The 11,393-nt window shown below is 29.5% G+C and overlaps 1 protein-coding gene across 3 annotated transcripts; it reads left to right on the forward strand.

Annotated features, from left to right (window-relative positions):
- The first annotated feature begins 6,633 nt into the window (after window positions 1-6,633).
- LOC106753681 (protein tesmin/TSO1-like CXC 2) lies at window positions 6,634-10,968 on the forward strand. Of its 3 annotated transcripts, XM_014635531.2 has the most exons (9): window positions 6,634-6,811; window positions 6,898-6,972; window positions 7,508-7,718; window positions 7,941-8,001; window positions 8,194-8,359; window positions 8,438-8,533; window positions 8,622-8,685; window positions 8,839-8,989; window positions 10,679-10,968. In XM_014635531.2, exons 3-9 carry the CDS (start codon window positions 7,583-7,585, stop codon window positions 10,695-10,697), a joined length of 693 nt encoding a protein of 230 aa, XP_014491017.1. In that variant the 5' UTR covers window positions 6,634-6,811; window positions 6,898-6,972; window positions 7,508-7,582; the 3' UTR covers window positions 10,698-10,968. The 3 variants fall into 3 exon arrangements, with proteins under 3 accessions (XP_014491017.1, XP_014491015.1, XP_022633474.1); XM_014635529.2 differs by having other exon boundaries at window positions 8,839-10,968; XM_022777753.1 differs by having other exon boundaries at window positions 7,511-7,718; window positions 8,839-10,968.
- Window positions 10,969-11,393: the final 425 nt, after the last annotated feature.

Raw genomic sequence — 11,393 nt, forward strand, 5'->3', positions numbered from 1 at the left:
ATATATATATATATATATATATATATATATATATATATATATATATATATGTGTGTGTGTGTGTGTATCATTATATTAAGGTTTGATGGATCATGAACAGTTGAGTTTTAATTTTGAGTTGTGGTTCACTTCCCATTATTTCTTACTTTGATGCATTCATGATTTTTTTTTTTGTTTTAGGATTTGAGTGGAGGAAAAGAATGAAGTTTTTATAGGTCACTTTTGCACAATATTGTTTTGCTAAATTATTTGCTTAGAATTAATTGGTGAACGCATGCAAATATAAGAAAAATATATGATAAGATATTACATTTCATTGATTTAGACACTAGTATGGATGCACCAATAAACCAAATTAGTATACATAAATAACATGTAAATTTAAAAATTGAAAAGTGTATAATGGGTTTGGGATTTTGTTCGAGGGTTCAGAAATATAACCAATCAAATTTCTAGGTCAAGCGAAAAATGATTGAAATGTATGTGTCATAGTATATACCTTATTTATTGACACAAGAAGTAAAGCATCTAGTACCAAAATTTCTTCTTTTGTGACCTTAACATTAAAAACAATCATTCAGTTCATAACTTAGCACAAAATGATTGTTAATTTTACCTATCGCACAAAAGGTTCTAATGGAAGAGATGCTTACAGACAAATGTCATAACTATCTGTTGTTGGAATTGGCATATAACACTTTTAGTCACTTGCTTAGTGACTTCATCATATAGTTGCGCTTTAATTTTCTTAGTGATTTTTTGCATCATCCTTTTCTTCATACTCAACATTGTCAACTCTTGATTTAGCACATACACGTCCAAAGTGCTTAGGTCATTCAAGTATATATTGTAGTAAGAATGTCATGACAACCTTTTGGATTGAAATTACCTTGGGAGTTTTATTTAACCAATGAGTCTTATAATGTAACAATAAAAATTTAACATCTAATCTATATAAAATAATATTATTATTTAAAAAGAAAAGTCATATCTTACAATTCTTTCTAAGATTTATCTTACGATGTAAGAAGTGTAGGAGGTTGATGATCGTAGACGAGTTAACTTCCACTTTTCACGATAGGATGGTGGTGAAGGATGGTGTAGACAATCACCCTCAAGAGGTGGGTGCCTAGCTTCTGCCTTTTCCTTTATGATCATCTCTTCAAGCTTTTTATACTCCCACAAAATAATAAGTGTGGGTTTTTATTTTAAGCTCTTATCCCTTGTGCTTTTGTCATATTTTCTTGTAACTCATAATAAATTGGTTCATGTTATATAAAATTAATTTAATGAATTAGTTTAACCTGTACACAATTATCAATCATGAAATGGATGATTTTAAGTATATTAACCTTTCATCCCTCGAATGTATGAATCTCAAGAAATTGACTTCAGATCTTTCATAAAAATAATAGACAATCACCCTCAAGAGGTGGGTGCCTAGCTTCAGCCTTTTCCTTTATGGTCATGTCTTCAAGCTTTCTATACTCCCACAAAATAATAAGTGGGGTTTTTATTTTAAGTTCTTATCCCCTGTGTTTTTGTCCTATTTTCTTGTAATAAATTGGTTCATATTATATAAAATTAATTAATTTAATGAATTAGTTTAACCTGTACACAATTATCAATGATGAAATGGATGATTTTAAGTATATTAACCTTTCATCCCTCGAATGTATGAATCTCAAGAAATTAACTTCAGGTCTTTCATCAATTGCCTTGTATTTGACACATGGATTTTCACTCATTTTTTCTCCAAAAATATATTTAGATGTCAAATTTGTCTTAAAACCACGAAATTTCTCAGTGGTCGAAAATAGACTTTTATTTCTAAGCGTTGCCACATTCGGAATATAAAATGTTATTTGCAATAAAAAAAATGCACATAAATAGTATTTAGAAAATTACCAATATAATCAAATTATAAATTAAATAAAATTAATTAACTTACCAATATGTCATACCATATCATGTTCCAATTAACTTCAAACACATCATTGAAAGATAAAGTAAGGATGAATAATCATTCATGTGCCAATACTCCTGAAGAGCTTTTGAAGACGTTCGCATTTGAACCGGTAGCCACACCAGTGGTGTCATTAATAACGACATATTTCCTCTCACCACTAGCTCGTTTGATTAAGAGTGATATCAACCTCGTGGCTCCTCTAGTGGATATGGTAGTGGGTCATTCGTCCCTGATGAATTCTGATGCTCAGCCATATATACCTTTTAAAATAAAAAAAAGGCACACACACACACAAAAGATTAATAACAAACTTACAAAATAGCATATAACATATTATTTAACAAAAACATGTAAATATATATAGGAATATGAAATTCATACATACATTTATGGATTGATCAAATGTATATTTCTTTATTATGGTCTTCTTAAATTACATGTACGTGTGTCAACAATATGAAAATTAATCATATTTTGTTCATTAACATTAATTTGTTTTTTGTCCTAAAAAACACATTAATTTATTTATTGCTTTGAAAGACTACGTACCAATGTTTGATATAAGATCTTTTACATAAAAAGCATTATATTCTTGTTGTATCATGATAAAGAGTTAATCTTGACAATTTACCTAGTCTTGTCTTTAAAAGGTATCAAATGGTAAAAGAAGAAATAAATATTTAAATTATCTTTAATCTCAATTTTTGAATAATATGAAAGTATTGGATATAATAATAACAATACTTATTAAGAAATTTATTAAGTAACTATCACTATGTCTAACTTTGTAAATAAACTATGTAGCATTTAATATATGAGTTGACACAACAACATTAGTGTCTCCTCTAATATTTATAATTTTTCTTTACTAATAAGAAACTACTATACTACTATCATAATAAAAATAACTCAAGTATTATATATATATATATTAGATAATCCAATTTTGAGTGAACCAAGTTATTCTCTCTGTTTTTTTGTTTTGTGTCGACAGAAGTGGCACTTAGCTAGGAACTAGGAACATGTGTTTAACAAAAGTAACCGAATGGCATTTGTATTGTCTCTATCGAAATTCCTTTGGGAGAAGCACTATGAATTCATTAGAAAAAGAGAAGAAAAACTAATGGGTAGGTAGAGAAATAAACAAGAGTGATTGAGCATCTTTCCGTCTCGGTCAAACATTATTTTCAGAGAACATCTTAACAATCAAATTACAATAAGGATATAATTAATTGAAATTCAATGAAATTGGTATCTTTTTCTTAAAAAAAAATACATATTAATGTAATTTTTTAATATTTATAAAGTATATCATTTTGACTAATGGTAAATTTAAAAGCAAAACTTAATAGAAGAACAGGAAAAATTATTAAAATGGATGATTTTTCAATATTTTAATAACTCTTACTAGTCGAATTTTATTTCTTTCACTTTAGTGAATTCATTAAAGAAAATTTCTATCATTTTGGCCTTATCCTTTTTTAGTGCACTTAATCCAAAACAAATGTCTTTATAATCCCTTTTTCAGATTCAGTAATTAAAATTAATATCATTTCCTTACATCCACCCGATTGGCCACATATTTGCCTAATACTTATTTTATATACTTAGGCTAATGAAAATGGATTAAATTATTTATTATATAATGAGGCAACAAATCCAACATCTTGCTTGACCTTGTGGGTTGCATGTGGGCCTAAGCATGGAAGCACTTACTCATCTGAAAAGACACTCCAATTACAGACACACTACAAGACATTATCATGTCTACCAGTTGCTCCTTTCACTGTTTTATACACACATTAAGAAAATTAATTTAATTTTTTTTATTTTTCTATTAATCAGACAATTAATGATTAAGTTTATTTATTTTATAAGAAAATGTTAAAGTGGAAAAAAATGGTAAATTAGTAAACTTAATGTTTTTAAAATCACTTTATCATTTAATAGGTGAAACTCTAGATTCAGATTCAATATAGTTAATGAAATTGTGGAGATTTTGTGTAAAAGCAAAGACATAAATAATTCTGTTGAACGTGATTTCTCATTTAATTTATACAATGATACAATTTTAATCTTTAACTAAATTTTTATTTAATGAATTTTTAAAATAAAAATTAATTATTTAGTTTTATAAGGAAAATTTTATTATAGGACATAGAAAAACGGTATTCAACTTCTAATTTATAATATAAATATATATTTATGATATAAATATATATTTATAACCATGTATAAAAGAATTTCATTGTTACATTTTATTTGCCAATATAAAACTATTTTATTTATTTTCTTTTACCTCATGGCCTTTTAGTTAAAACATCCATTCCCACCCTTCATATTGATTTCAAATTTTTTTCATCCTAAATTTAAATCTCTTAAATAATATCTCAAATCTAAACAAACCAACACAAAAATAAATAAATTATTCAAATAAATTTGTATAAAAATATACAATTATCATACACATTAATATGTAAAATAATTAAATTCAAACTCAATAAAATAATATGATAAAAAATTCAGATAGACAAACACATTAAGGCTTTTGTTTTTGTCAGTGAAGATAATTTTGGAATCATATGTCATGGGTGACATTGTGTGGCATTATTTTGGAAATAATAATTTTGGAATCCTAAAAGACAGAACATAAATTAGTGTCACAAACCACTTACTATTAAGAGCAATTTAATCTTGGATATGGTTGCTTATTTTTGTCTCCTCGTGGCCCACTTTTCAAGCTTAAAGTTAGAGAAGAAGTTGGTGGAGACATTGCCCCCTCTCTCTCTCTCTATATGATATGACACTTGGAAAAGTTTTCTTGCAAGTTTTGTCAAAATGATATAAAAGGGATAAATTCATTTTTTATAAGATGAAATAATCAAGTTAAATGTTAATATGAAGCAACATATTACCTAATTGCAACCTGTTTATTAAAAAAAATGCTATATCAATTCCGACAATGGTGGCCATCAATAATCACATAATGGTAATGACAAACCAAAAATTTAAAGGCCTATATATTATAAAAATAAAGAGAAATTTTAAAAAATAAAATATATTTGTTGAATTTGTCAACAATTAACCATTATTGAAAATATGATGACAAAACATCTCTTCTTTTAACTACAATTTGTTCAAATATTAATGTCATGATTTAAAAATTTATAAAAATATAAAAAGAATGTTAATAGTAAAGAAAGTATTAGAAGTTTATCTGGCTGAACAAATAATATTACCGCTTGAGAGTTTTATCTTTCTTTTGTTCCTTCTTTCTTCTTTCACATACCATGCATACGTTTATGAAGGACTCATCTTACAAGCAAGATCACAGTGACATGCATGATATCTAATATCTATTAGAGTTCTGTTTTAGTGTTGTTAAATGGATAAAGAAGAAAGTGTTTTTGAACCGAGTGACAGTTACCTTATATCTTCATCCTGACAAAAACCCTACTTTTGTTGTAGTTTCTCATGCGTTGGATTCGACCAACAAAGCATTCTTTAAGTGGAGAAGGAAAAAGAAATATAGAATGACTGAAATCTAGATTCTTTCAGGGACCTTCAAATGGAGGCAGCATTCTAAAGCATGCAAAAACACTTGAAAAGTTGATCTATGTTAAGTCTGCTCTGAACTCTGACCCAACCCTACTTGCTGGTGTAGTTTCTGACCAAGTTTGGCATATTATGACACACTGTTCCAAAATTGTTCTTTGTTGGCTGCTGTTATTCTTAACCATTGTCTGCTAAGCAGCGAGACGGAATGAAAAATTTCATCTCTGATCTTATTGTACAGATATCCACGACATTTCAAGCAATTTAATTATTTCTTCAAAGCATGCCTTAATTGTTGTTTTATAAATTATTGTTACAAATTTATTTTATTTTTTTCATATTGATTTTTAGATTGTTTAGTAAAATGAGCATATATATGTATATATATGTTTTTTGTAAACCACCTGATTTATTTATTTATTTTTGTCAGTGTCCACTTCTTTAATTGAGTATTTTGTTTTAAAACATAATTTCTGTTGAAAAAAAAAATCAAATTAGAGTATACAATTAAATATGCAAAAACAAAAGTATGTAAAATACAAAGAATTTTAGGTAAAATAATGTGGATGGTTTATTAAGAAATGAAGGTGAAATTGAGTTGTGTTTACGAAAGCATAAATGTAAATGGATAACTTTATAAAAAATTTAAAAATATATAACTAACAATTTAAGATGTTATACTAATTTGGACCATTTAAGAATTAAAATAAAACACTTGTAAATATATTCACGGATGTATTTTATTACGCGGATTCATATATATATATATATATATATCATTTTGTTATTATGATGAATTTTTAAGATAGCATTTTTTTTTTCAAATATCATTTTATAGGAGAGTTCAGTGTATATATCTGTATGTAGTTGATTGAAGAGATTATAAAGATATATTTTTCTTTTTAAAATAAACCAAAACTCAAACTATTTTAATTAAAAAGTGTCTGCAAGAATAAATGGTTAAAATTAACTGTGATAAGGCCGAAAAGAAATATCATAATTAAATTCATAATCAGGTTAAAAATAATGTGAATAGTCTTAATTAAATTATTTTCTTAAGATTGTTTTTCATTTCATAGTTGTGCACTCGGGTCACTTCCAAGGTAATCACACAGTGTCATTCTTTCTTTCTTTCATTCTTTCTACATCAATTCAATTGGTATCATATGGATGGATCCCTTTCTTCTATATCAAGAGTGATCCCGAACTCTTGGTTCTTGCTAGTAGGGTTCTTGGTCATCTTGCTAGGGCTGGCGGGCCATGACCTCCCATGAAGTCGAACGACAGGTTCTTGCACTGCATCCTTTTTCTTTTTCTCTCTAACTTCACTTCACTCTGCTGATTTTTATTTTTCCTTTGCCATTCCTTTTCAGGTTAAAATTGCCCTGGATTGGCTTCGAGGGAATAGAGTGGAGTATCGTCGATTTGCTGCTGTCTTAATCTTGAAAGTAAGTGCCATTACTATTGTTCTTATTTTGATGAGAATTGCTCTATGTTCTTGAGTTTCAAACGGGTGAGTTTTATCCTGCCTGTTTTCATCATTTTGGCCGTTTTCTTGAATTGTAAACATTTTTATTAGGTTGATCGAAAACATTATAATTTGAATTATAAACAACATTTTCCCGCTAGATCAATTATATATATATATATATATATATATATATATATATATATATATCACAATAACTGATAAAAAATATGCTAATATGAATTATGACATTCGAAGCTTCTGATTTGGAAAAGGTGACCATGACCCTCACCCCTTTCACGTTTAAAGATTCAATCTTTGCTCTATTGTTTTTATGGGGTTGAGTCACAAAACAACATTTCTTTAATTTGCTTCAGTTCTTCCAAGAGTTGAAATTAACTTTTCCAAAAGCTCTTCAGTTCTCTTAAATCTGTTTTATGATTCATGCATAACCTTATTTCATTTTATAGAAAAGCTGATTTTATTTTTCTTTCTTCGTTTTCTTTCTCTCATAGAAGAGCTTATGGAGAAATTTCCTCCAACCAGGCCAATATGGAAACATGTATACAATATAGAAATATACTTCTTTGATGATTTCAAGAGCATGGTGCAGTGATAAATCTGTACCTCAGTTGATTAAAGGTCTTGAAATTGGAAACTGCCTCTTTACATATGTCAGAATTACGCGGTGTACAATAACCCTCAATTGTACCTTTGGACGGCGAGGTGCCTTCTGGTACTAGTACATTAGTTTTTATGCATGGTTTAAAGAAATGAATGAAACTGATCTTACTTTTTTATAATATGAATTGTTTTATCTTTACAATGATTTATAACTTTAATTTTAATTTTGGTAAGGCCCATTTGGATTTGTAGTGTTACAAATTCGTTATTTATTGTGTTTAATAAAAGCATGCGCATCTTTAAGGGTTGAATGTGTTTTTGTAGGGGGGTTCGTCGAGCAAAGTTGTAAACGCTGCAACTGCAAGAAGTCAAAGTGTTTGAAGCTGTAAGTTTGAAAAGAATGTTATTTATCTTCATTCTTGGGTTGCAGAATTGGAATATGGTACACTGGTTAATGTCCTAACTTTATGAAGCTCTCATTGCATGAAAAGCTTGAGAACCAAGAAAGGAAAAGAAAATGACCTCAAAGTAGTCAAAATTTGAAATTGACCTTATTTACCTTTTCTTTTTGTATCAGTTACAGCGAGTGCTTTGCTGCTGGTGTCTACTGCATAGAACCCTGCTCCTGTCAGGATTGCCATGAAGACACTGTTTTTCAAACTCGCAAGCAGATTGAATCTCAAAACCCTCTTGCATTTGCTCCTAAAGTCATCAGAAGTTCTGATTCTGTTCTTGAAATCGGGGTTAGAAAATAAACTTGGTTTTTCACGTGTGCAATTTAAACCACCTTTTATTGGGTGTTAATTATTATCTTCTTGCAGGATGATCCAAATAAAACTCCGGCCTCAGCACGACACAAAAGAGGACGCAACTGCAAAAAATCCATCTGCCTAAAGAAATATTGTGAATGTTATCAGGTTTGCACCCTTGTCCATCATCATCCCATTTTGTATGCTTTCAATTTCGGTTATAATATGAATTACAAATGGTTTTTTTGATTTGAAGGGTGGTGTCGGTTGCTCCATTGGCTGTAGATGTGAAGGATGCAAGAATGCTTTCGGCAGAAAAGGTGTTAAGTTTTCAGTCAGGATCAACTAGTTGACTATCAATTTAATCAGTTATAAATGTCTTCAGCATTTCAATTGTTTCTTGAGTGGTAAATAATATTCCTGTAGTTAATTGGCTTGTTATGAATTGACACAATTCCTTATTTTTTGTTCAGGTTCTGCTCCTGTAAGCATAGAAACAGAGCAAGAAGAAACGGAAGCTACTGACAAGGGTATGGCAGAAAAAGCTTCACAGAAAACTGAAATTCAGAACACTGAAGATCATCCGGATTCTGCTACTGTGTCAACACCATTACGACTCTCCAGGTTTGAAGTGCTGAATTTTCTTAGTAACTGTTCATTTCTAGATCGTTTTTAGTTTTTCATATTAGGTTTTGGTTTAAGGTTTTACTTTCTGAGTTCTGATAGGAAGTTTGTAAGTCTTTTTCCATTATTTATTACTGTTTTCATTTTATTAATCTTTTAGGTTCTCTTTTTGCTATTTCCTTTCATGTACCATAAAATTTAATCTGTGAGTTTGGTAGGTTTTGTTTAAGTTGCATACTGTTTTGTTTCAGTCTTTGTAAATTGTATATAGCTTTGGTATATCTGTTAGGATTTTCTTAGGCTCTCTTTCTTTCTTTTAAATGAGTCTGTTCTGGTTTAGTGTAGGTTATTTTAGTGCGTAGGTTAGTTCTACCTTGTGATAGGATATAGGGTGATTGGTTATAATGGGTTTAAATGAGAAGGGCAGCTAGGAGGGAAGAGTTATTTGACAATTATTTAGTTAGTTAGTGGGAAGGGGAAAAGAAACTTTATAAATAGGGAGTGAGTTCTGTACAGGAGGATTATTGAGTGAATTCTTTGTAAATCTGGATTTTGGCCAGAAGAGGGAGGTTATGCTCCCAACCAGGAGGTTATACACCCAAACCATTCTTTGTAAAGAGAGTTCTTTTACCATAAATAATAGAAAATCTCATTCTTCCATTACTGTTTCTACCCACTGTTAGGGTTCTTGGTAGGTTCCAAACTCTTTCCTACCTCTATTGTAAAGAGAGGTGCTGATCCTCATCAACAGTGACGCTAGCCACAATTTCATTAGTCAAGGATTGGTGGAGGAAATGGGATTGGTCGTGGTGGATACCCCATCGTATCTAGTAAGTCTAGGAGACGGTCAGAAGAAGACTAGGGGCTGCTGTGAGTGAGTGAAGAAAGAAGTAGGGGAGATTGAAATTGCTGAAAGGTTCTATTTGTTCGAACTAAGAAGAGTAGATGTGATCCTTGGCGTGGAGTGATTGGAGAAACTGGGATTCTCGGACCTAGACTGAAAATTTCTCTTTAAACCTACCATTTGAGTGTGTTAAGCTGCTAGAGAGAAACCTGATTTTGTGAGCTTAGTGTGGCTGCATCTAAAAGCCAAATTTGTTGTTGAGAGTGTGTTGTAGTTTCAAGAGCTGAAATAAGTCCAGTTTTGAATCAGATATGTGCTAACCAGTTAAAGTTGTACAGTTTTGTTTGGTTGACCTCTACAGGGATAAAAGCTGTTCCAAAAGGGTAAATTACACATAGCTGCAGCAGGAGATTGTGCAGAGTGGAGTATGAGAGAACTTCACTGTGATGACTTAAGAACTTAAACAGCTAAGTTTAATTTGTGCAGATTTCCATTCTGTTTAGATTGAGTGGTTAAATTGAGTTGATCTGTTCTCCATTACATCACATGATTCTTTGTCCATTGATTTGATTAGCATGACCAATTGATTTTTAATATAATAGATCATTGTCACCAGTTTAGTGCATCCAATTATTATTGCCTGAAAAGCCATTTCTTGTTTGAATATGTATGCTGAATTGAATTTGCTAAGACCTATTGGATTTGGAACTTGGTAGATGAGTTATGAATTTGCAAATACTGTTCTGATTGGTTTGTAAGCATTTCTGGATTGCTTTAACACTTTCACTGCCAATATCTCATTCAGTTTTTTTTTTTAAAAATGACTCAATCTTATAATTGATCAGGAGAAATCAGGAGAATTGATTCCAGAAGCAACAAGTTAAGCATGGGATTCCTGTAGGATGAACCAAACCGTGGGCACGTGAATCAATCCGTGACAGTGGAGTCTTCATTGTTTGTAGTTGTTTGATGAATTTGGTTTGTAATAATCTGATATGCTAGGTTTCTTTTAGTTTCCTTTTTAATTTGTAAAAGGCCATTCAAAGTCCAAATGTTTTGGAAGAGTACTTGGTGCTCTTTCAATTCTTGGCAAAACTTTTATTGTTTGTGTTTAAGATTTTTATGTTTCACGGGATCATTAGAGTCCGAAAGTTTTTTATTGTTTCTAAAGGTGATGATCTATAGGCTTTTTATTTTCATAATAAATAATTTGTTTTCTTATACACATTTTAATCATCATCAAAAGTTTCTTTTCTAATGTATTTTAAACATATTTTTTACTAAAATATTACTTATATTTAAAGTTTCTTTCTTTATTTTATCCTTATATAATTTCTAATTACTTAGTCATTTATTTAATTATTGAATAATAACTTATATTTAAATATTAATTATTTTATACTTTTTTTTTCATTTTTAATAGTATTTGTTTATGATTTCTAATTATTTAGTCATATAATAAAATTAAATTTAGAAAAATATATTTTAATTTTATTTTTTAAAATAATATTATTTAAAAAATAATTTATATATATATATATATATATATATATCATTTTG

This window comes from Vigna radiata, unplaced genomic scaffold (assembly GCF_000741045.1).
Source record: "Vigna radiata var. radiata cultivar VC1973A unplaced genomic scaffold, Vradiata_ver6 scaffold_7, whole genome shotgun sequence".
Taxonomy (NCBI): domain Eukaryota; kingdom Viridiplantae; phylum Streptophyta; class Magnoliopsida; order Fabales; family Fabaceae; genus Vigna; species Vigna radiata.